Source organism: Antedon bifida, chromosome 5, assembly GCF_963402885.1.
Source record: "Antedon bifida chromosome 5, ecAntBifi1.1, whole genome shotgun sequence".
In the NCBI taxonomy this organism is placed as follows: domain Eukaryota; kingdom Metazoa; phylum Echinodermata; class Crinoidea; order Comatulida; family Antedonidae; genus Antedon; species Antedon bifida.
This window is the reverse complement of record NC_136230.1, coordinates 29,939,572-29,966,686: the sequence shown is the minus strand read 5'-3', so window position 1 is coordinate 29,966,686 and position 27,115 is coordinate 29,939,572. Positions and strand designations below refer to the sequence as shown.

The window sequence follows — 27,115 nt, the reverse complement described above, 5'->3', positions numbered from 1 at the left end:
CATGAAAGAGATTTAAAATGAACTATACCGTAACAATGATCAGATCATTCTTTAGAGTTTCATGCTTTACAGTCAACTCAATTTACCCAGCATTCAATTTTCCAACAACCGATAAAAAAGATGGCGGTCAACGGTATCTAAGATTCGTTTTGACCGAGCTCATTTAAAAGTTGAAATATATATTTTGTATCCATTTAAATTGTGTATTCATTGAAGAAATTAGCTTATGTAAGGTATGCAACTGTTAGTGATGATTAACAACAGTAGTTATATAATATTACGTGTAGTTTGTAGGTGTTTATAGTAAAATCAGAAGCGTCGTTGGCAACGCAGCCCTCCCTCCGCAGGATTAGAAATGAGAATGATTGGAGAGGAGGTGTCGGTCCCCGGCACATACCAGCATAAGAGCATACTCACTCAGAGTCATATGCAGTAGCTTAAGATCTTAAGTTAAAAACTATTTTTTTAAATTCAAAGATACTTAAAGTAGGCAATTTGGCCTAGGCCTAGCTAGGTAGTAATAATAAATGTTAATAAATAATAGAAATTAAATTGTATTTAATTATAAATATTTATATAAAAAATAATTAATGTTTTATTTGTTCATTTATTGTGTTTTTGGTGTTTTTTTTTAATTTCCTTCTTTCATTATTTTCATATTATTGTAACCTTAACTATATAAAACCAGTCAAATAAAAAAATTAGTATAATAATAAGTAGTAAGAATAATAATAATAATAAAAATTCAATCAATTAAACAAAATTATTGATTTTTATTGCATTTCAGAAACAATGGACAGGTACGTTAAAAAAAAGAAAATTGGAGAGGGTTCTTTTGGTAAAGCTTTGTTAGTACAGTCGAAAGCAAATGGAAAAGAATATGTCATCAAAGAAATAAGTATATCAAAGGTAAATATTGTAAAAAATAAATGTAAAATAACTTATGTAAAATAACTTGTCTGCAATGTATTGCAATCCTCATTAACATCATCATCTTTAATTAAATTTGTTTTCAGCATCATTCCTCTTAAAACTTTATTTTTATTCATTTACAGCAATATACAGTCAACTCTCCCAATACCAGACCCTCCTCTGAAAACTGGAAACTCCCAAAATCAGACTTTCCTCGAAGTCCAAAATGTCCCAAATTCATTAACATTCAGAATACTAGACTTTCCATAAAACCAGACATATTAGGCTAGTATAGCCCAAAGGTGTCTGGTATCGGAAGAGTTGACTGTATTTATATTTAAGATGCTGGAATAAATAAATCATTCTCTTTTTGTTTTTTAGATGAAAAGAAAAGAAAGAGAAGAATCCAAAAAAGAAGTGGCTGTCCTAAAACAAATGAAACATCCAAATATAGTTTCATACCAAGAATCGTTTGAGGGTAATGAACTTTGACACTTAATGAACTTTGACATTATACGCAATAATTCCTTGTTACAAAAATACTATAAAATACATCTTTAGACTTATTCATTGTTGATGACATGTAAAAACTGAATAATATGTTACATATACATTATTATATTTATTTTTATTATAAATTTCCTTTAGAATTGGGAAACCTATATATTGTGATGGACTATTGTGATGGCGGTAAGTAGATTTAAATTGTCGCATCAAATATATATTTCTACCAAATAATTGGGTAATCATTACAATCAATCATCATCCTCCTATGATCAACATATCAACATCCTTTTTGTCATCCTCATCTCCCTAATCAACCTTAAAAACATCCTCATAATATCCCACTCATATCAGCAACTTTTTTGACAGACTACACAATTTTAAAATAATCACTAAGAACTATTTTGAAATGTTTCTTTATCTAGGGGATCTTTATAAAGCTATTAATTGTCAACGAGGGATACTATTTGATGAAGATAAAGTCTTAGATTGGTTTGTGCAGATCTCACTTGCTATCAAACATGTTCACGATCGCAAGATATTACACCGTGACCTCAAATCACAGGTAAACTTTAGCCTTTAAACTTTGGCCTTTTTTTTGTATTAATTACTTTATTCCATTACAGATTTTATGCAGTAGGACAATTTATATTGATCATTGTTTTTATTTCAGAATATATTTTTGACAAGAAAAGGAATAATAAAACTTGGAGATTTTGGAATTGCTCGTGTTTTAAACAAGTTAGTAGAAAAAACAATATTCATATTTTAATTTATATACAACTTGACAAATTTGTTAAATCAACCTATATAGAGTATTGCTAAATTCGTAATGAAATAATAAATTATGTCTTACGTTAAGCTATGTCTACACAATCAAACTTTATGTGACCAAAAAAAATGTGATGTGCCTATATATGGACATGATGATGTTGTATCACTACCATATTTGGGCACATCACACTTTTGTCAAACTAGTTGGATAGTGTAGACAGAGCTTTATAAAAAAAAATGTTCTTATGTTACAGTACAATGGAGCTGGCTAGAACGTGCATTGGAACCCCTTATTACCTCTCACCTGAGATTGTTGAAAATCGTCCATACAATAACAAGAGTGATATCTGGGCGCTGGGCTGTGTTCTCTATGAACTGTGCACATTAAAACATGCTGTAAGAAATTTTTTTTTATTCTCCTAGAAGACCTAGTCAGCTTTTACTATATTTACAGTCGTACTACATTGAATGCAATTTTTAATTTTTTCCAGTTTGAGGCTGGCAATATGAAAAACCTTGTTTTGAAGATTATACGAGGATCCTACCCACCAGTGTCGCCGAGATACTCCTATGAACTCAGAAACTTAGTAGCCTTGCTGTTTAAACGTAATCCAAGGTTTGTCTACATCTCATTAGCATATCCACCTGTATGCAAATTCATCAGTTGTTAATGATGTTGGTGATACATGTGGATAATGCATCTCTATGCGCTAGAAAAACCCACAACCATGTGCAAGAAGAAATGAAAGTATATATTTTTCTTTAAACAGAGATCGACCTTCTATAAACTCTATATTGAAGAAACCCTTGATTCAAAAACGAATAGAGAGATTTCTCACAGAGACTGTAAGTGCAAATTATCTTTTTTAGTAGAATATACAGTAGAACCCCAGCTAATAATAGGCGTGCCATGATATATGATGATACAGTCAACTCTCCCAATACCAGACACATTTGAGCTGGCCTGATATGTCTGGTTTTCTGGAAGGTATGGTATTCAGAATGTGTTTTTAATGGTAAAAATGAATTTGGGACCTTTTGAACCGCACGAAAAGTGTTTTTTTTTTTTGGGAGAGAGTCTGGTATTGGGAGAGTTGTATACAGTATTACTCTTTGTTTGTCTCACAGGAAAAGAGTCTTAGAAGAGTGGTTTTACTGTGTTTTTTTATTTGTAATATTGTGTGTAACAAATCAAATTTTGACGTTAATTTTATTTATCCCAACAGCAATCATTGGACGAGTTCAGCCATACCATCATACATAGAAAACGACCAGGTGCTCCAGCCATTGGTGGCGGTAGACCGGTCATGGCTCCATGTAAGTTCAATACATTAATTTACTATCTATGTCCATTATTAGCAATCCTCTACAATATTAAATACTACTGTAATACTGAAAATAATATTTAATTATTCAGATGTAACATGTCAAATGTTTTAATATTTTTACAGCTGTGCGCAAGGCAGCTCAACCTGTCAGGGTTAGCAACCCATCAGCTAAATATGGAGTTTCGGTTGCAGCTAAGAAACCGCCCTCTGCTGCTGCGAAGTAAGTACCTTTACTGCCATAACAATATCCTCAATCTCCCACAACTAAAAATCATTTTTTGCCAGCTGCTTTTAAATTCAAATTCCATGTTTACGTTAGAAGGCTTCATCAGAATATGTATATATATTGAATTTAAAGCTAATAAAATAAATCTATAAAAATGCATTTTTAACTACTTTTTTTCATTCAATTTCTTTATTAATTAAAAGAATACAAAAAATACACAATCTGACCAGTTACTCCGTCTCAGAAAATGAAATTAAAAAAATAAATATCATAAAAATGCTTAAAAAATATTTTAAAATACAATATAGTTTTTAGTAAATAAAATATATATTTTTCTCCACAGGAGGGTACCTGGTCATAAAATAATGGACAATAAGGTATGTACAATGACATTATAACAAATAAAATTTTAAATTAAAATTGAATGAAATGAAAATCTTCTTCAGTTGTGTACAATGTTTCTTTTCTACCGATTTACAACATTGTTACTTTCTGTCTTATAAAATACTATAGAAATGTATTATGATTTATTGTACATATATGTATATGACTTGTGTACTGCAGGAATTAGAGAAGAAAAAACATGAGCTGATGGCTAAAGAAAGGGATAGAAGAAACCAAGTGAGTTTAAAGGTGTATTGTCCCTTGAAACACAAAAAATGAAGGTCAAAATATTCTAAATTTAAATTGGCCATATCAAAGTAATATTAAAGTTATTCAGTTGAAAATTCGAGCTAAAAACAACAAGTTTACGTAATTAACAGGTAAATTAATTTGATTACATTTCGTCACGAGCAAAAGTAAACAAAGATTTCAAACCATGAGTATGCATAAATATGCATGATGCTAATTAGGATTGTTTACAACTCGTCACAGTTGAGAAGGTGTTTTTACACAGATCGCGAGGAAGTTTTATGATTATGCATACAGAGTAGCCAAACAAGCGCGTTGCATTATGAGATATGTTTTGATCGAAAACTTTGACTGGAAGTCAAAGTTATTTTTTGACCAAAAAAACGTCTGTATTTCAGTTAAATGAATTTTTTTTCGACTAATTTTTATGTATTACGATACAAAAGAATTCTGCCAATTTTATTTTTAAACAACTATACAGATGTACTAAAAAAAGTATTTTTTTATTATTATTTTTTAAATGTTCTTCTTTGTAGAACTTACAGGTGCGTGCTCGGCAGCAAAAACTTGCAGATAAACAACGGGTAAAAACAAACATTACTTTGTTTAAATAATGATAGATGAAATACATTTTGAATAAAATATATGTTTTAAACAATATTTAATAAACTAAAAAACAATTAGAAAAATGAAAGAAATGATTTTGGTAATAATTTTTTCTTATGGTTTTATAAGGATTTTGATACATTTTCTTTTAGATGGATAGAATGAATCGAGCTAGAGAGGGTGGCTGGAAGAACACTTTAACATCAAGCGAAGGCTCTACTGACGAGGTATTTAAAAGAATAAATATTTAATGTAGTCCCTGAAAAAAAAATTGTTCGACCTTTTATGTACTAAATCAAAAGTGTTATATTTGACTTTCGTATTTAACATACTCAGCAACAGTGTTAAAAATATACTCTATATCAGGCCTGTTCTACATTCAAATTACAGAAACAGATAAATGAAGAACCGCCACGAAAAGAGGCAAAATTGAATGATGGAGGGGAAAGACAGTGGGTAGAACCAAAGGTTAGTAAACACATTTTGTATTCAAATTTGCTGTTCAATAAGATGTTGATGTTGGAAAATACAAAGCACTTTTTATTTGTTTCTGCAAACCCAGCTTTCCAAATTCAATCAACTTCAATAGATTTCCATTTTACAAAGATCTGAAATACCCATGAAGAAAGACACGAACCAAACTCATACTTATGTTATGGTTGGCTGGTTTAGAGAATTAGCCGAGAAAACGTAAAACTTTTTTTTTACAGCCCGTCAAACAGGAAAGAGGTAAATACGACCACTACCATGACCGTCTGGATAATCTGAATCAGGGCGCGAAAGTGGAGCCAGCGTTCGGCGGGGTAGCTTACAAACGACAGGCTGAGGATAATGCATGGCCAGACCAGCAACAGATTCGGGAACAGATACGCAACCGACCGGTGTCTGCTAGTGCAGCTGAGGCTGCCAAGAGGGCTGTAGAGAACAGGTATTGTCATTATTGATTCTTTTATTATAAAACATATATCATCCTTCACATTATTATTGCTATAGTATTAAGTCTACACTATCAAACTTTATGTGACAAAAAAAATGTGATGTGCCCATATATGGACATGATGATGTCATATCACTACCATATTTGGGCATATCACTACCATATTTGGACACACCTTTTTTGTCAAACTAGTTTGATAGTGTAGACAGATCTTAATGAATGAATTCCTGTATTGTATTATATTATATTGCCTTTTAAAATCTTACAGAGCCTTTGCAGCAAATGCGGCCAACAAGGGTAAGGAGGCTCAAGAATTTTGGGAGAGAAAGCGTCAAGCTGCTATGAACAAGGCACGAGCAAATGCTCAAATTATGGGATGGGCAGTAAGTCTATATTATTATCTTATTACTAAAATTAGGATAGTTGTATCATCATTTTGTTTTCTATGTGTATAGAAGAAACATGAACTATGCTTGTGCAGGGCACCTTAAGGTTATCCCAGAATTATGCATGTGCAGGGCTCTCTAAGGTTGTCCCAGAATTATGCATGTGCAGGGCTCTCTAAGGTTGTCCCAGAATTATGCATGTGCGGGGCTCTCTAAGGTTGTCCCAGAATTATGCATGTGCAGGGCTCTCTAAGGTTGTCCCAGAATTATGCATGTGCGGGGCTCTCTAAGGTTGTCCCAGAATTATGCATGTGCGGGACTCTCTAAGGTTGTCCCAGAATTATGCATGTGCAGGGCTCTCTAAGGTTGTCCCAGAATTATGCATGTGCGGGGCTCTCTAAGGTTGTCCCAGAATTATGCATATGCAGGGCTCTCTAAGGTTGTCCCAGAATTATGCTTGTGCAGGGCACCCTAAGGTTGTCTTTTAAAGTCGGCTCTTTGTTTTAGGATCGTGGTGCTGCAAAACCAAAGGAAAATCAACATGCTAACAGACAACAAAATGTGTACCACAACAAGGACGAACAGGTATTCAATAGAAATCATAGTTTAAAAATTAATCAAGTGTACACACAACCACGGTGTAGTAAAAATGATTGACAATAATTCATCATTTTCCCTTACATAATCTTAACCATACTGGAGCCTTCCTCAATTCTACAAAAGCATACCAAATTTCATTATAAATAATTGCAGTTAATCCAAGATGCGACTTATTTTCTACTTAGGATTACTTGGAGAGGTTAAAGGCCATACGAGTACAGAATTACAATGAGAGACGACAGATACAGAAACAAGCACTTGCTGGGGGTGTCAAGGTAAGTAAAAAGAACACACACAGTATTTCATGTGTTAAGCTCTGTCTTCATTATCAAACTTAATGTGACAACAAAATGTGATGATATCATATCACTACCATATTTGAGTATATCACTGCCATATTAGTTTGATAGTGTAAACAGAGCTTTGCTTAATATTGAATGCTATGCTGTCATTTCTTATGCCTTGTATAATGTAATCTATTTGTGTTGTTTCCTTACAGGCTAGTCTTGGTGATCCTAGAGTAGATCCAGAGGCCAGAAGGAAGAAAATTGAGGCACTTAAAGTATGCAATGTCTTTTTTTTAATCATATTTAGACCGTATTATAGTATTATTATTTAAAATATTACAGAATTATTTTATATTTGTGTGAATTCTTTAACAGGCTCAAGCTGATCAGAGGGCAGCAAAGCTAAAGGAAGACCTTGCTAGGAAAAGACAGGAGGCGTACGAGAAGGAAAAGCAACAGAGAGAAGAACAGGTAAAGATTCTTGTTATTCCCTGATACCAACAATGACATCATCAGTCTATGACATCATCAATCTATGACATCTTCAGGCTATGACATCATCAGTCTGTGGCATCATCAGTCTTTTCACACACCCCTGTTTTTCATAATTGAATGTTATCTGTTCAAAAGTTTATTTTTGAGTTTATTTTACAGGCACGCAAGAATGAAGTTGGCCGTCGTGCATTTGCAGATGTACGGGCTGTTAACCAACCAGCGGTCAGAGCAGTTAACCAACCAGCCATCAAACCAGTAGCGGTGAAAGGGCCAGTAGCTCAAGGTAGTGACATTTGACACAGTAGTCATAATAAAGTGTCACAGTCCTATCTTCTTGATACAAAATGGAGGAATTATTCATGATACAAAATAGTACAGCATCATCTAGATGCCATTTAATATTAGTTATTTGTTAAAGCAATATCTGTATCTAAATTGTTAATAATATATTTGTTTTCTATGTTTAGTTTTAGGAATCACTGATGCTCTCAGACAGATAAAAAGTGATGAGGTAAGTTAAATTAATTACTTTCCCATGGATAATTAATAAACAAAAATAAACAAACAAATAAACACCATAGGTCTATGACATCATATACCTACTTCATCAATATTTGAAACCATTGATCTATATGCCATTTGTATTGATGTATGATATTCATTATATAAAATGTTAATTATTTTATTTTATTTTCTAGGGTGTTGAGTTGCAAACAGAAGAAAGGTAATTTCTAATTGTTTATTATCTGTTTTGTCTTTTATTTCTAATTGTTATGCGTGTTAATATTCATTTGTATTCATAGCTATACAAATTATTTCTATTTTTAAAATTTCAGACAAAACGAAAGTGAACAAAATCAAAAGGTGGTAAGTAATCAATCATTTTAATATTCAATTTTTTGTTTACATTGAATGGAATGTTACTGGTGATATGATAATACATGGTAATACAATTTAATTAGACAATAGTGCATTTGTTTGTGTTGTACAGGATTTTTTCCAAGGACCAAATTACAACTCCACTCACAAAGACTTGTAATAAGACTGTGTTTGTTTGTCTTGTGAACCTCTGAGGGTCCCTAATGATCAGCAATTGCTGGATGGATCACCCTCATTAAATATGGTCAAAAAAATAGTGTAGAAAGAGCTTTATATATATTTTTTTTGTTTATTTACTTAATTTGTTTATCTTTAGCAGGAAAGACGCAAGCATTGGAATGCTGGTGATGTTAAAGCCTTTGAAAACATGCCCCTTGAGGTCACAGCATCTGATATGGAAGGTAAGACAACATTGATTATATTATAGTTTTTGTATCAAAGTCTTATGGACTAAAATTACAGGTAACTAATGTGACCCATTGTTTGCCTTTATTCTTATTATATAAATCAGAGAATGGTACTGTTGCTTGATGGTCAACCTTCCATTCACACAGTTCTAGGTTCAATTCAATAACAGGGGTCAGGTTTATCAAACATGCTTATCAACACAATTATCGTATATTTGTAAAATGAATTACTTTGCATAAGTCAATTATAAACCTAAACTAAGAAAATACTTTGATACGGTATATTCTGTTCTTAAATCTAAAGCTCTGTCTACACTATCAACTAGTTTGACAAAAAAAGTGTGATGTGCCCAAATATGGTAGTTATGGCCAAACATGGTAGTGATATGACAACATCCATGTCCATATACGGGCACATCACATTTTGTTGTCACATAAACTTCAATATGATTTTTTTTCCAGCAACTGGTATTGCTGATGCAGTGGTAAAACACGACCAAGGTAAAGATCGCAAAAACATTGGGAACGGACGTAAACAATGGGGCGGTCATGGTGACACGGTTGTCAATGCCTTACAAGGTAGAAAACTAGCCGTGGAAACCCAAATTATTTCTCCTCTGAAGCCAGGGAGTCCAATGGGTGTGACAGTGGTTAAGGATTCTGATAAGCCTCAAGTACAAAAGCCACCCATTCAGCCTGGAACTATTACAATAATAAAGGAGAAGGAGAAAAGTACAGATAACACAGATGAAGGTATAAATTCTAAAGCAATATAACTTGAACTTATTTATAGAATTATTAATGGCCTCCAATAAATAGAAATATAGCAGTAATAAATATGATAGTTCAGACACTATAACCCTGTGACTTTGAAAATTTGCACAGTTGAATCCAGTCAGGAGACATTGTATGATCCTGTTAAACACAATTCAGTTGAGATACCCTATTACCTGTATTTTATAGGAGTTCTACTGTAATTTATTAACTGTCTAAATCTCTATATGTTTTTAGATTCTATTGAGACTATCAGTGCAGTAGAGACCAAAACAGAAAAGAGAGAGGTTGTGGAGAAGCCAAAAGGACATTCAGCCTGGGAGAGCAGCAATAAAGGTGATACCTCACCAAAACAATCTGATGGTAAGACAATATTATTCATATGCTACACTTTAATCTACCTAAACACCTAAACCCATATCAACACTATTTATGTGACTACTCACAGGAAAAGATAGTATTATTATTCTCAATTTAGGCAAATTGCCAAGAGTAGTTTATTCATTAAAAGGCAGGAATTCTACTTATATACCAGATTCTCTACATATTCTGTCTATATATGGGCACATCACAGTCTTTTATTTCTTTCATGTTTTAGATAAATCAGATGTAGATAACAAGAATGACTCTATAAAGAAGACAAACACTCCAAGATCAGCTAGACCCTCATGGGAACGCAAGTTAAACCAATCCGATGGAACCAATGAGGATAAAGCTGAGTCATTAAATGCTTCTGGAGGACCAAAATCTCCCCGTGACCCGATTCCTCCATGGCAGAGAAAATCTTACGAGGGCAAGCCAACTGCCACAAAGACAGAAGACAGTGGTAGTTTGTCGGTGTCACTGGATGGAAAGGGCTCTAAGAGTCCGCGATCAATGATCCCTCCATGGCAGAGGAAATCGCTGCCAGAAGAGAACCATACAGATGCAGATGGTTTGAAGAAGTCACCAGAAGTTGATGCAGATTCTAAGTCACCAAGACCACTGCCTGAAAGACCTCCCAATGGTTCATCTGCAAGGAAGAGTGAGTATACATAGTTTGTACAGAAATTGTAATTTAGATTTTGGTAAACGTTGTACGCAAATATTCGTAAAATAGATTTAAGTTTAAAGTATGAGTTGATTTTATAATAAATAAGCAGAATTTTATAATTATTAGTAAAATAAATAAATTATATGTTTTTTAAAGTATTTTAGAAATATACATATATAATATTGTGTTTGCATTTCATTCTCACTTAGGAGAAAAGTTAGACATAGAACAGAATATTCCAGATGGTGAGATAAAACAAGCTAGGCTAGAATCAAGAATTTGTAGCAGCCTGGAGATTAGTAAAACCTTTGAGGTAGAAAAGACAAGTGTAGGCCTAGCAGACCAACAGTCTGAGGTAGTTAATAGGGAGGAAAGTATGCTACGTAGCCTGATAGATAGTGAAGGCATCAAAGACGATGATCCAAATTTGATGAGCTTAGGAAAAACATTGAGTGAAAAAGAACTCAAAGAAATGCTGGAAAAGGTTTTGTTAGATAAGTTCTTAGAAGAGGTTGTAGATGACTTCAGTAGTACTGGTGATGTATCATCTGAAAAATCTGTTAAGGCAGGGAAGAGTGATCCTTCCCTGGTGAAGGCTACTGACGTTTCTGGGCTCAATGAAGCGAATAGGACTAGGTCAATCAACAAGAATGATGGCACAGTGTTGGTAGATGTTGATGAGATTAGCAAAAAGAAAAATCAGATAGAAGTAGTTTCTAATAAAGTGGATGTATTAGAAGTAGGCCAGAACTCTTCTGCAAATCAGACATATAAAATAAAAAGTAGCATTAGCCAGAATACTTGGCCATCTAGGACAGAGACAACCAGAACAACAGATAGGCAAAATAAGAAAGTACTGTCTGTAAATCAGAGAAGAAGGAAAAGAAAAGCGGTCATTAGTCACATAGTAGAAAGTAATCTTGATAGCTCTAAATACTGCAAGGAAGTTTTGCATAGTAAGGTTAGAAACCAACATAAACAAACCAGTTCTATAGCTTGTCAGACCATTCCTGAAACCAGTTGTTCAAGCACTCAAACCAACCTCACTGAAAAGATAACTTCAGGTCACCTGGGTCATAAGAAAACCATGCATTCTAACGTTCTTAAGACTAGTGTTTTAAGGAGTAGGAAGTCTAGCAACAGTTGTCAAAATCTTTCTCCCGCCACACATCCACCAGATATCTTGGGTGAATTTGATGCAGAAGAACCTATGGCTATAAGCTCTTCCGATGTCAATGTCTCCACCAAGGATAAAAGAGCATCAGACTTCAATATTCATCCACTAGAAGTTGAAGATCAGGATGCAGACTCTACTGCTTTCGGTGAGGTCAAGTATTCTGATGTCACCACATCTTCCAAAGTGTCCGTCAAAGATGTCTCTGCATGTCTTAATGATGAATCAGATGAGATGCAAACATTCTTTAAGAAGGACACCTCATCTGGTGAACCTTTAGGCAGGTGTTTTCGTTCTGTGCTGTGTTTCTATATTTACATTTGCTGTGTTAATTTTCAATGAGATTTTAATACGACATTAACAACCTATTGTACATACAATATTATGTAATTATAGATCTAAGTTCTCCATTTACTTGAATACAGTAGAACCCATATGAGGGGACAACTCAGGAACTAACAAAGCTAGTCTCCCCTGAATAGGGGTTGGCCATAGTTTTAAAACATACATATCCCCTTAATCGATGTGTCCCCTGAATAGGGGTATCCCAAAGATGGGATTCTACTGTATACATAATTTTATATATTGGTTACAAAATATTTCTATAATATTACTAATACAAACAATCTCATTCCCATTAGTAGTGAGACTGTTTTTGTCAAATATGCATTTTTATTGATTTACTGTTAATTTAACCATTTAAACTATTAATATTATATTCTAATATGTTTTTCTTAACTTATTTATAATATTTTTTGTGTTTTGCAGTTTTACTTATTTAATGGTTTATTTGTTACTAGTCTAATAATGCATAATGATTATTTTTCCAGTTTTATTGAATAATGGTTATTTTTATAAATGCATGTAATAATATAATATATAAATGCATAAACATCATTGATTATAATGCTAGTGCCGTTTTAGTGGATAATTTTATATACCATTCAACACAAATATATTTCAACCTACTAGCCCTTTTGTCTTTAAATTGGACTGATTTTGGAATCATGGAAGATACATTGGGACCAATTAAAAAACATACATTTTCAAATGTAAATACACAATTGAATACATAATTGAAGTTTTAATTACCCACTTTCTTTTTTGTGACAGAATAATAAAGGACTTTTAAATGATCTTTTATTTCAGGTTTGATTAACCAAGTGGACCTAGAAGACGATGACGCTGATGTTGAGGACAATGAAAGTAGTCCGTAAGTTACTCAATCAGGTTTTAATCATTGAGAAAAGTTTTAATGTAAAGCTCTGTCTACAATATCAAACTACTTTGACAAAAAAGTGTGATGTACACAAATATGGTAGTGATATGCTTACATATGGTAGTGATATGACATCATCATGTCCATATATGGGCACATCACATGTTTTGTCACATAAAGTTTGATAGTATAGACAGAGCTTTATACTGTACAAAGCAAAGTGTAAAATAGTGTGATGGTCTACATTGATTTACTGTTCTTTCTTTCAATATAATATTAAATATGTTTATTTACTTGGGTATTGTACATATTGTTTAAGTAGTTTTCTGAATTTCTCCTCAGGCCTAATGCTTTAGGAGGGTCGAAGCTGTTGTCAGGTCTGCAGACTGGTCACTTTGATACAGATGTCAGGGTATGGTTTTATATAAAAGATTTTATAGTTAAATATACCAAAGAGTGGAAAGGTAACTCCTAAACTTTGTAGCCACAAAAGCCTAGTTTCTGTACATTGGAGATGTTAAAAAATCTTCATTGTTTTGTAGTGTTAAGCTCTATCTAAACTATCAAAATACTTACTATATGGTAGTGCTATGACATCATTGTGTCCATATATGGGGATATCACATTTTGTTGTCACATAAAGTTTGATAGTGTAGACAGAGCTTCACAATCAAAAAACTATTTTTGAGCATTGATTTTGTTGTAGATACTAAGGACGTGTTCTGAGCCGGATTTGTGCAAACTGTTCCGTACGACCCTTGCCATGAACCCATTCCTTGAAATCCACGATGGACAGGTTGAAGATGATATCCAGTTGGAGGATGCAAATGATGATGTTGAAGGGAATGAGGAAGAGGAGGAGGAGGAAGAAGAAGAAGAAGAGGAACAGTAAGTGAAATACAAACTACTGATACTGATATTATTATATTGTCCATAGTAATATAAAATGGAAATACATTGAAACTCGCATGAAATATAAAAAAAAAGATACACTATACAAATTCATAAGATACATTAAAAGCTAGGTTATGTATAATACATACAGATTAAAAGCTTTTATCATAAAATTATTAAAACTATTAAAAATACAATATTAAAAAGGAAGAATTGCACAATGAATACGTTAACTCTACATTTTCATTTTACTAAGCATTTTCACATAAATTATATAACAAGATGATTGTTGTAAATACTGTACTCTCCCAATACCGGACACCTTACGGCTGGCCAAATATGTCTGGTTTTCTGGAAAGTCTGGTATTCGGAATGTGCTTTTAATGTTAAAAATGAATTTGAGACTCATTGGAACCCAACTGTATTGTGAGAGTTGATGTCATATCACTACCATATTGGGGCACGGGGGCACATCACACATTTTGTTATCAAACTAGTTACTTGTCCTGAGAAAACTTGGGTCATATGAATGATTTTGAAAAACCAAAGTTGTAGTAGACTTGTACCCAGGTGGTTATATACAGTACTACACTATAACTGTAATGATTTGTGATCGAAAAAAATTTTTTGTTTTGTAAAACTTTTTATTTTCCAATTAAATGTCAAAATTGTAATAAATATTTTAAAGGGTTATAGATGAAGATGATCTTTATCAGAGTATGTTGGAAAACATGGAGTCTGTCCTGACTCACATGGGTAAGTACGGTCAAACCATTTCTCTACTCTAAAGACCTACTTACTACTTACTTAATGTCATCCCACGACGACTTAATTCTTAGTGGGTGCCATGATAATTTGTCTCCACACATCTCTATCAAGCATGCTCTTCCTCAGTTCACTCAGGTCTAGTTTGGTATCTTTCAACAGAATGTCGAGCCAAGTCGGTTGGGGTCTTCCCACTTTCTTTTTCTCTTCTGGTTCCCAAAGGAGTACTCTTGAGGCTGGCTCAGAGCTTCTCATAGCATGACCGGCCAGACCCATGCGACGTCTTTGAATGATGGTCGTAAGACGGGGAAGACCTACTGTATGCCTACTATATATGTATGAGTGTTTCAAAATCTGGTGTTTACTCAAGTTTAACAAGAACTGTATAATGTATTTCTCCTGGCTTAAATAACAAATCAATTTTAAAGGTTCCGTTACTAGTCAACTATGTTAGTCCCATCTTACGCAATTATGCTAAATGGACAAAGAGATTTTAATAAAACACATTAGCATCATAAATAAATTGTTATAATTTATGTAACGATTGTATTGATAGAAATTAATAAATGTATGTGTAAGTAAATATTTGACTTTGAAATCCAATATTAAATCCATATTTTAACAACGGCTGTACGGCGAGCGCATGCAGAGATATTCTTAATCTCGCGATTGTTCTGAAATCATATGTACATCCCTAATACGTTGTAAAAATACTTTCCTCGATCAAGTTGTCCTTTAATTATTAAACAATTCTAATTTTAACTAACTTGCAATTATACTGAATGAATGATTAATGACAACAGCTATATATTAAATGAAATATGTTATTTATAGCTTTCATTGTGTGATTAAATACCTAAATCATGGAGATATTTATAGCTCCATTCTTAAATATAAAGACAGATAAATTGTTATTTAGATTCAGATTTATTTACGGCATGACCGACGAAAACAAACCCATAAAATCAGCACATGATTCGAGCCTTTCCTTTATCATTGTTCTGGTGCTATAGAACAAGTCTTCTCAAAGAAGGACTTAAAATTTGATGTCAAGTGTACATTTATGTTTCATTTGTACTTTATAGAACTGTGCAATTATACTCAAACAAGGTTTTGCATATCAAAAGGAATATCAGCTAATAAATGAATACTGAAATTATAATATTGTTAGTTTAATAGCCTGATATATAATATGTTCATGTGTTTTGATGTTGAAAATTCTGAGATGATTAAGCTGTAGGCTACTAAACTATGCAATGTCTAATTTGTTAACATACAAAGAATTGATTGATTAGGTCATTATTCTCTGTGCTCAATTAGCATGTTTGTTTGACAGTGCACGTAATAAAACAGTAGTAATTTTTTAGATGAGAAGAATGGAGATGAAGCAAAGAACGAATTGGAGAATGATGTTGTTGAACTGGTTGAGGGAGGTGTCAAACCAGAAGAAAGCGATGCGGCTTCGGTGGATGCCGTCGCAGCAGCAACCAATGATGATGACGATGATGACGGCGAGTCTGGGCAAGTGATAAATGAGGACTGGGATTCAGGTATGAACAAAATACATTGTTTATTTCACTAAAGTTCTGTCTACACTATCAAACTAGTTTGACATAAAAAGTATGAAATGCCCAAATATGGTAGTGATATGCCCAAATATGGTAGTGATATGCTCAATGGTAGTGATATGCTCAATGGTAGTGATATGCTCAATGGTAGTGATATGCTCAATGGTAGTAATATGACACCATCATGTCCATATATGGACAAATCACATTTGACATACATACAGTTTGATAGTGTAGACAGAGTTTAACAAACAACAAATTGCTTTATTGTGCCAAGGGGTGACAAATTAGACCAGAAGCTTCTCTAATCAGCATGCCACTCCAAAGGAATACATTGTTTATCTTTGTTCCATTGTAAGTTAGACCGACAGATTTCAGGACTCTGGGTACAAATCTAATACTCAGAAGTAAATAAATAAATATTTGTATTGAGTCTTTCTGTACAAAGATTGCTATTTCTTTAAAGCTCTGTCTACACTATTAAACTTTATGTGACAACAAAAATGTGATGTACCCACATATGGACACGATGATGTCATAATACTACCATATTTGGGCACATCAAACCTTTTTTGAAAACTAGTTTGATAGTGTAGACAGAGATTATAAGACTCTGATAAAATAAGTCAACAACCTGTTTTTGCTTGCCTAGGTGATGGTGAGGATGACGACATTCTGGAAAAGGACGACGACCTTTTCTGTCGTCTGGAGGAATCAAGAGTTGAACTGGAACAAGAACTAGGTTGTGAAACATTCCTGCAGGTGTACAAATCTATTCAGGTATTAGATCTATTTTAGTTGCGTCATCTGTTGCACTATAGAGATGTTTCATTTCCTAGGCAGAGGTTTAGATAGTGCATATAAATTTGACAACCCCGCCAACTCCAGTCACCCCCTTGTAAAAATAAATAAAAAGCATACAAATAAATAAATAGATAAATAAAACAATATAAGAAATGAATCGAAGCAATCAAAACTAAACTCAAAACCAGCTGTGAATACTGCCACCATACCGACTAGTTCCGTGATAATCAACATGATGATTGTGGGAACTCACGTTGAAAATAAAGAGGTGAAGAATATTATCAATAATAATTATGTCGGACTTTTCTTCTTCTCATGTGACTCCATTTCAAAATGACATTTGTTGACAGAGATCGTACAGATAAATTGAGATACTAAAACCATAAAATTAATTTGTATGTGACGTGCCATTCCTAAATTCCTCTTCAAGCAGAAATCTAAATTTGTTTTCTCCCTCCTAAATCCATACCGCACACATCCATCCACACATACATTTCTTTATAATAATTCAAAATATTTTTGATATAATTATTGATGATAACTTAAATTAAAGTTGAAATATTGAATTTGATGATTTTATTGCATGGTGTATGTATCATAGTTAAGTTGATTAGCGGACCTTTCAGTTGACGATTGTTTTACTCTAGGCTATACACGAAGACGAGGATGAGAATATAGAAGAAGGTACACAGATAGCAAATAAACTACTAGGCAAAGAGAAGACCCACTTGTACCCAAAGATTTTTCAACTTGTCATGGCTGACAGTGCCTTTACAGAGAGTAAGTTTTCTAATTCAGTTCAACATTTATTTCGACCAAAATCAAACAGTAACATATATACATAGACTAAACAAAACAACAAGAAAAGTATAATTTGGTTGAGGGATGACATAGAGACTCAAACAAAGTCCGTCACTGCCGTCCCTCCTTATATACACAAGTACACAGACAAAACATGTTTACGTGTGGACATGGACACTCTGGGACAAGTCCGTGGCCACTGAACAACGCAAGAGACTCAAACAAGTCCGTCACTGTCGTCCCTCCTTATGTACACAAAGAAACATAAACAAAATATGCCATGGACACTCTGGGACAATGCAAGATAAAAAAAATCAAGACATTGATTACTAAGAATTTAGTGCACCTACGCATTTAACATTAAAATATTTTATTGCGTCTTTTCATCAAAGCAGTTTATATGGACAATAAAGACAGGAAGATTTACAATTACCAATTACATGAATTATTATTAGCCAACGACTGAAGTTTGATTTCTAAGTGTCTGGAAGGCTGCCCCAGTGGTTGTGTTTCCCCCAAATTTTAAGAATAAAGCTTTGTCAACACTATCAAACTGCCCATATATGGACATGATGTCATATCACTACCATATTTGGGCACATCACACTTTTTTAGTCAAACTAGTTTGATAGTGTAGACAGAGATCTGTGTCTTTCTCTTTTTTTTTTCATTCATTCAATTTTTTCAATAAACATATTCATTATTTTACTATTAGTACATTATAATATGCCAAAACAAATAATTTAATATCTTATTTTTATTATTAAAATTATTGATTTTTTAAAATTTATTTTCTTTTTCCATAATAATCTGCTACAGTTAAAGGTATGACTCAGAACTTGTATTTGATGTTCCTTCTCTGGTTGATGTGTAAATTCTGTAGCCATATTTCTTTAGTTACATAAGTTTTTATGTCATTTATCAGTCATAAAATGTCTCTCATTTATTAGTATAGCCTTGCATTCTTTATTAGAAACCATTAATTCATTTTGAAAGACTTCACCATTACAGCAAATTAGACATGTTTGTGTAAAACATAGCAAAGGTTTCTCTCAATGCATTCCTTCATATTTATATAACAGTATAATATGTTCAATACAAATAAAATATCTAATGGGATAGGTGGTAGTGTCCTACAACTGACTGGCCTGGCTTTAGATGTTATAACCGGAGAGTTTGAACATGAGGTGGTACATTCAATCAGGTGCAGACTGTGTTGCCTCTTGTGGGCTTAGTCTTTCAAGAAGGTTGATTAAACTAGATGGGGGTTAATCTTTGTATACAATTACTTCAAAAAGGTGCATTCATGAGCTTCTCTTACTGACCAGCTAGGTCGAGTCCTGTGGCCTACTCAACAATCACTTGGGCTAGCCAAAAAAGAAAAGCTTGTCTGAACAGAAAATTATGGTTTTTAATAAAAAAGAATAATTGTTTGTATGTAATTTAAATTATTTAGATAAATTCAAGCACCACTTACCATATGTTTGTTCTTCAAAATTCTGCTAATAATTCCACTAGTATACTTACTGCACCACCACCATGTGCCTTCTGTTCCATGGCCAATGCAGTACTGAGTTGCACAAACAAAAAGGGATGTTTTAACAAGGCTACACCTGCTTGATATGTAAATGAGCTCAACTTTACAGTCACTGTGTATGTGTTTTCAGCCTTGTGAAGAATACCAATTTGAGTGTTGTTATAATTTAAATATTTGTGTGTGTTAATAATGAAATAATTTCATACAACTTGTTTGATATAAACTACATCATGAAGTTCTAAAAATAACAGGCCACACCATAACATGTTGGTTCTTGAGTGTTTTTGGTTCTTAGACAGTCACCCCACCCTAACCTACCCCCATCCAAATCTGTGTTCATATAACATATGTTAATATCTGATATTCTATTTCAACTTGTACATTATTTCTTTATCATCTTTTTTGTTTTGTTTTTTTTTTAGATAACGAATAGAAGTCGATATATGAGCAAAATATTCTACTAATTTGTAGCCTTCAGCTTGTGATTCTAATTGCAACACAGCAGACAAATGAAAGAACTTGGAAGCTGATGAGTGAAAACATGCTTCTAGAGATCTCAATCATCCTCCTTGTCACCTCGGTGCATCTCGATCGATCAAGCAAGTTAAATTTGTGAATAACATACTTATTTGAATAAACACCCTGGGCCGTTAATTGTTCAGGAGTGTTTTTAGGGGAGGCGTTTATTCGAGGGAGGTGTTTATTCGGTTTATTTTGGGTGTAATATGGTAACATGTATAATCAAATAAATACCTCCTGGATATGAAAATATATAACACAATTGACTGATAAAATACAGTAAAAATTGTATTAAAATGCTTGGCAAATTGTAGATCATGTCAATCAATTAATTCTACTTCAAATAGAAAATATTGTGTATGCAAGGAAATAAATTCGAGGGAGGGGCGGGGTGGGGTGTTTATTTAAAAATAATGTTCTATGGGGAATGATCAAAGCGAGACGTTCATTCGAATAAATATGGTAATATAATGTTATTAAAGCCGAGATTTAACACAAAATCTTATTGACATTGACAAGTATACTAATTTGTAATTTGCAGACTTGCCTTATTTGAAAATAATCTGTGATTTAGTGTCGTGAAAAAGTATGAATGAGATGTATGTTCAGTGTGATGTTGTTTTTGTCCCTCTCATTGAGTCTTGATAGATTATGACAAATTTGTAAACAATTTTATTGAATACGTACTGTATGATATTAACCTTGAAAATAATATAGATAATAGTATATTTATTTGTAATTATTTTCTTATCTAAATTGTAGATAGAAATATTGTTTAAAAGAACTTAACAGTATGTTTCTGAATTGATACAAAAAAAACCCACTATGTTCATAAATGGATCCTATTACAAAATCCTGGATCCATCACTGATGTTGTGTGTTAATAATGTCAAAAGTATGGACTCCCAGAAATATTGAGAAATAAGTTATATATGTTATTACATTGTGTTCCTGAATTTATACAAAAAAATAAAAACAACCGCTAAATTCATGATCCTATTTCAAATTTCTGGATCCGCCAATGGTGTGTGTTCATACCTTCGAAATAATTAAAATTTATGCATAAAAATGAAATTTAAATGCAACCATAGCATTGTATGTTGAGTGTAAAGTTACTATGAATGTATGTGCACATACTATGAATTGTTTTATGAGATAAAAGGTAATAGACAATATCTATAATTTTCACTGCGTTCGTAAATGTCAAAGTTGGTATTTTGATGGCCTATATTGCCTTTCGCTCATTACCGTAGATGAAATTGCATTTTCAGATGAGGTTAGTATTGGAAAGTCATTAAAATCATCAATATTACCCACAAGGCAAGATGAACAAATTGCGTATCAGAAATACTTAGTATAAACACGTCTATTAGTCGCTAATTACAGTGAATTATCATTCTACACTGTTTGAATTGGAAAGTTTAATTATTATGATTAATGTTACAATTTATTTGACACTTTGAGCATTGAGGTATAAATTTATAATTTTTTTCTGAATTGATGGTACAAATGAACCCCCAAAAATGTTATATCTCCATGCTTTGAGCATTGTTTTAGCCCATGATAAAATCCTACTACTACAAAGATTCGAACCCACACCTTGTGATTCCTCACCATTCATGTTAACCAACAATGCCACAATTCATATTAATTTATCTTTATTTTTGATCTATAAAAAAATGATTGTTTTCCTATTTTTTAATATGCCATTTTAATGTCATATAATAGTTATTCACAATGACCAAAAATTTAATTTAAAAAAAATATTTACCTGAAAAAAATCAATTTAAGGCAAAAATAGTCACTGCATTGTCAGACAATATATTTTACGGTTAAATTTAATCGTTTATTTTATCCATTTATAAGTGAATCATTATTGTTATTCTTTCTTTTTTTCTACAGAAGTGAATAATTTTTATTAAAACTGCAAAATGGCCTATTGGAATTCTGATTTTATTAATCTTCGTTTTCGGAGGACAATACATCTTAATATATTATAATAATACTAAGGATAATAAGAAAATTGGAGAATTTTCAAACAACAGTTTATTTTCTTGAAAAACACATCCATACTTACTTACAGTATACTCTCTGATGCACTGTATTAAAACTGCAAAATGGCCTATTGAAATTCTGATTTTATTAATCTTAATTTTTGGAGGACAATACATCTTAATATATTATAATAATACTTGAATAAAGAAAAGAAATGGAAGAATTTACAGTTTATTGCTTGAAAAACACATCTATAATACTTAGTTACAGTACTCTCTGATGCACTGTACTCCTTGAAATATACATATAAGATATTATTTACCCTAGAGACATTATCTTGTGATAAATTGCAATTATTGTTATCTCTCTGACGCACTGCATTTCTTCAAAATGTTAGTAATATTTCTCCTGTAGTACAAACAATGCTAAAGCAATTTATGTAATTATGCAATGATGTTAATATCCATGGAAACACCATTTTTTATGATATAATTTTACAATTTTTTATTATAAATGCATCAATTAGTTTCATGTTAATATATATGTAAAAAGATATTGTATTTTTTGTTCACATCTAAACGAGTTGCCTAATGGAAATGCAATTTTCTGTAGTTAATTACTCAACTGTATTGCACTTAGTTATAAAAATAATTTTTGACAATTTTATTGAAGTATTGCATTGAATGAAGGATGAATAATTGCCCATACAGGTTGTACATAATCGCAAGGTTAGAGCCCAAGTTAGCTTCACATTGATAGAAGTAATAATAAGCATCTTGATTTAAGAGGTTTTAAAAAAAAACCAACAGTAAAATAGTGATTAGAGAAATTCTGCTAAAGCAAAATTGTTTGTCGTCACATGAAACAGAAGAGTAGAGGTTGGGGACGAGACTGAAAAATGTCATCAAAGACCAAATATTTGATCTATTTTAATAATTTGATTCGTTTTCATTGAGCCATTGCAAGGGGGAAAAAGTATAAATTTTAAAATAAAAAGCATATTTGACTGGATGCTTACAATCATTCCTTCAAACTGCTCGTATGGAAACAGCGAGATGTCCGTGGAGCTATATTTTCTCAAAAAAAGTCAGATACGTCTAATGTTTCCATTATAACTTAATTAACAGTATAAAAATTACTCCAACTATTAAGAGGGATGATTCAATGTTTTGATCTTCATGAATAATAACTTAATTTATTATTCAGGTTCTATGACTACTGTATAAAGCTCTGTCTACACATCACTTTTTGAAATTACAAGAAATTAACAATGAAAAGACAAGATTAATAGAAATGATTTTTCTCTGCATTCCCACAAAGAATGTTGATAATGTATTCTGTCAACACTATAAAACTTTTTGTGACAGAAAAAATGTGGCCATATATGGGCATATGATGTCATATCACTACCATATTTGGGCATATTACTACCATATTTGGGCACATCACACGTTTTTTGTCACTAATTTGATAGTGTATGACATTAAGTTAGTAAGCCTTGGTTCTAGCATAAAATAATATCCGTCCATGATGTAAATATTAATTCATTTATTTAGTGTGTAATATATTATTAGTGTGTATTATAAATTAGTCTGTTCACTTTGATTTTAAGAATTTATTGAACTGAAGCCTTGATATTTGTTATTTTCTAATTTGAATCTTTTACAGAAATGCTCCATGAATTTATAGTAACGCTGACAATTTACTTTGCCGTGTTAAATTCAATTCACATTCCATTTTAATCGATATATTTGACACGAATATTTTATTTAGACATTCGGATTATTTAATTTAGAAATAAAACAAAAAGAAAACAAGTAAAGCTAATTCAAAATTTTCTTCACAAAGGAAATTTTGATAATGTATTTACAGAAAAACATCAGAGTTATATTATATATTATTCAGAATGTTTATTAATGTTACTGTATTATTTATAATATTTTTGACACTATCACATATCTTGAGATTATTTCATACCATGTATTGCATCACATTACACATGTTGTAGTACTGTAATATGTTACTTGATAGTTTTGGAAATATATTAAATATGAGATTATTGTATGAATATTTGATTTTGATTCACTTTTTTATTTTGCTTGTGTGTCGGAGAAGATACGTAGTGGGTATACCAAGTATGTATTAGCAATTTTACACACACATTTTCAAAGGTATAACAAACAGTTTTTTCTTTCCTTTTATATTTTCTAAACTGTATGTCTCAGTTATATTTATTTAAAGCAGTAGTTTTGAAGAGTGAAGTCAGTCATTCCGATGCATTCAATTTAATTAAATGTTTTTGTTCCCGGCTTATGCCATTGATATATTGTATTCATTTTGTTATTTGTACCTGTATCTTTTATGAATGCATTGCATAATACCACCGATGTAAGGAGCCTTTCACATCTGCTCTGGTGTGGCAAATAAAATCGCGTCTCAATGTTTTGCTTCAAGATGTGCCGTGCGGCCCACGCCAATCTTTATACTTGAAATCCGTACCCGACAAAAGTCGCTAATGCTGTACACACAATCTGACAAGAATCTGACCTGGAGCCGGACCAGGTCAGGGGTGAGCAACCTTTAAAGTGTAGTTTTGATAAATTATTAGTTACAATACATAAATGTAAATATTGAAACGGAAGGAATTTATTTCCTTTCTAATATCTTTCCACTAATTGCTGTTGACTAAACACTCCTCTGTTGTCACGATGTATCTAACAAGGCCGAGATGCGTGGGTGTGTAGAAAGCGACGACCTCGAATTGGACGACCCCAACGACCCGGGCGACCTCGAATTGGACGACCTAGAATTGGACGACCCATAACACGAAACCGACGACTCCTATAGCCTAGCCTAGCCTAGGCCTAAGTGTGGTATAACATCCCGAAGCCGAACATAGCCAAAGATCTTTAAACCATACCTTATATAATACTCGTAAGCAAGCAATTGATTGAAAAAATACAGAAATATCGCCATTTGATACTGAATGTGTCGACACGAACAAACGAACAGATATGGAACACCAAGAGTGCATTATTAAAACTGCATTCGACTCGATTAGCACACAAAATATCATAAACATTGGAAATCAGGTCAAAACGGCCCCTTTTTCAGCGGCGGGTAAGGTGATTTGATTTGATTTGATTATTTGGGTTAGCGATGTCCAATCCACTGAGCAAACCTTACCCGCCGCTGAAAAAGGGGCCGTTTTTTGACCCGGTTTGCCATGTTTATGATATTTCGTGTGCCAATCGAGTCAAATGCAGTTTTAATGATGCACTCTTGGCGTTCCATATATGTTCGTTTGTTCGTGTCGTCGACACATTCAGTATCAAATGGCGATATTTCTGTATTTTTTCAACCAATTGCTTGCTTGCGAGTATTATATAAGGTATGGTTTAAAGATCTTTGGCTATGTTCGGCTTCGGGATGTTAATACCACACTTAGGCCTAGGCTAGGCTAGGCTAGGCTATAGGGGTCGTCGGTTTCGTGTTATGGGTCGTCCAATTCTAGGTCGTCCAATTCGAGGTCGCCCGGGTCGTTGGGGTCGTCCAATTCGAGGTCGTCGCTTTCTACACACCCCGAGATGCGTTTATGACTTTGAATTTAGGTTGAAGAGAGCTATAATTATACCAGGATATTACTGATTTAGGCCAGATTATACAATAGATTTTGACCAGGGAGCACACTCATGGATGGCTTGACAAAAAATATGAGACATAACAGGAAAGTGTAGGCATACCAGGAAATGTACATTGTCGTTGCACAATAGGCTTAAAGCTCTGTCTACACTATCAAACTAGTTTGACAAAAAAGTGTGATGTGCCCAAATATGGTAGTGATATGCTCAAATATGGTAGTGATATGACATTTTTTTGTCACATAAAGTTTGATAGTGTAGACAGAGCTTTAGAAGCATTTACTGTACATATTTTTTCTGAGAAGATCATTGTATGTTACAGGAGCGTGTACAATTTTAACATACAGCCACGATACTATGAAACTGGGTCAATGAAACATTGATCAATGCTATGTAAACATTTCATTTCAAGCTGTCAACTTAATATTTATTGGCATGCGTTTAAATCGCGTTCAATCAACTAGGTGGCAGATTCAAGAGGATTGTGACACACACACTCAAAACAAAATCTAGGTCTAGATTAATTATAATTACCAGAGAGATCAACAAACTGTTTGTTTGGAGGCGGAGTCTGGAACCTACGGATAATGACCCCTGAATCTGCTTGTCTATGAAGAAACCTGCCAAATTCAGATTAGTGAAGTGTTATATCAATTTTTTCTCAAACCCTTTCCTTGTCTTCTTCTGTTTCACAGTGACATACATATAACATACAGTAATACATACAGTAACATAATACAGTGTAGTATCATGATACATAGCCCTACAGAGACATACAGTAATACATTAAACAGTGAAAACAGAACATAATTTCAATATATCATACAGTAACTTACTCCATAAATTACATTTCTCGCCTTTATCAATTTATTCATAGATTTATCTACCTTGGTGGTGGCTCTTCCGAATAATATTAAAAAGTGAATGAAATACACAAAAATATACTTATAAATATGTATTATTCACCCAGGAGAATAAATTGGTACCTGGATGACTCAAGATGAATTTGTATTGCAATAATAATAAATTAAATGCAAGTATGGAGTTATAACCTCCATGGTTGAAAGCCAAATATACATTTTAATGCATTAATTCCACCAGGGGAGTAAACTGAAGGTGAATTCATTTATACTGTGAAACAAATTACATTTGGTAGATGGGTGTTTTGTCGAACACCCGCCACAATTTATTAACCAACTACATATGATTCTGGACTACATCTATCATAGGAAGCAGGGTAGATCCAGCATTAAATATTATATAATATATAATATATATAATATTAAATATTTCATAAATAATAAAAATGATCGGGTTGCACAAAAATAAAAATAGTCTTTATTATAATTATTTTAAAAATACATGGCTGTTAAATTTTAGGGGGAGGGGGAGTGGGGGCGGATCATTGAATATGCAA

General features: G+C 32.9%; 1 protein-coding gene across 3 annotated transcripts; it reads left to right on the top strand.

Moving 5' to 3' along the window:
• The first annotated feature begins 102 nt into the window (after nt 1–102).
• Nucleotides 103–20,310, top strand: LOC144843593 (serine/threonine-protein kinase Nek1-like). 3 transcript variants are annotated; one of them, XM_078700444.1, is made up of 38 exons: nt 103–233; nt 788–909; nt 1,294–1,390; nt 1,561–1,602; nt 1,842–1,981; nt 2,090–2,157; nt 2,445–2,586; nt 2,682–2,806; nt 2,961–3,036; nt 3,417–3,507; nt 3,642–3,738; nt 4,088–4,121; nt 4,309–4,365; nt 4,914–4,961; nt 5,136–5,210; nt 5,374–5,451; nt 5,694–5,911; nt 6,189–6,303; nt 6,814–6,891; nt 7,092–7,181; nt 7,406–7,468; nt 7,569–7,664; nt 7,848–7,971; nt 8,156–8,199; nt 8,387–8,412; nt 8,525–8,555; nt 8,887–8,968; nt 9,437–9,727; nt 9,986–10,111; nt 10,347–10,772; nt 13,105–13,168; nt 13,517–13,586; nt 13,881–14,062; nt 14,757–14,824; nt 16,201–16,383; nt 17,054–17,181; nt 17,853–17,985; nt 19,966–20,310. In XM_078700444.1, exons 2-38 carry the CDS (start codon nt 793–795, stop codon nt 19,974–19,976), a joined length of 3,936 nt encoding a protein of 1,311 aa, XP_078556570.1. In that variant the 5' UTR covers nt 103–233; nt 788–792; the 3' UTR covers nt 19,977–20,310. The 3 variants fall into 3 exon arrangements, with proteins under 3 accessions (XP_078556570.1, XP_078556568.1, XP_078556569.1); XM_078700442.1 differs by having other exon boundaries at nt 8,884–8,968; XM_078700443.1 differs by having other exon boundaries at nt 125–228; nt 8,884–8,968.
• The last annotated feature ends 6,805 nt before the right edge of the window (nt 20,311–27,115 follow it).

Bases quoted from the DNA above. Each gene is read 5' to 3' on its own strand.
- LOC144843593 (XM_078700442.1), top strand. From the start codon at position 793: ATGGACAGGTACGTTAAAAAAAAGAAAATTGGAGAGGGTTCTTTTGGT. The intron at 6,304-6,813 runs GTAAGTCTATAT...TCTTTGTTTTAG, and splicing joins CTCAAATTATGGGATGGGCA to GATCGTGGTGCTGCAAAACC. The intron at 7,182-7,405 runs GTAAGTAAAAAG...GTTTCCTTACAG, and splicing joins CACTTGCTGGGGGTGTCAAG to GCTAGTCTTGGTGATCCTAG.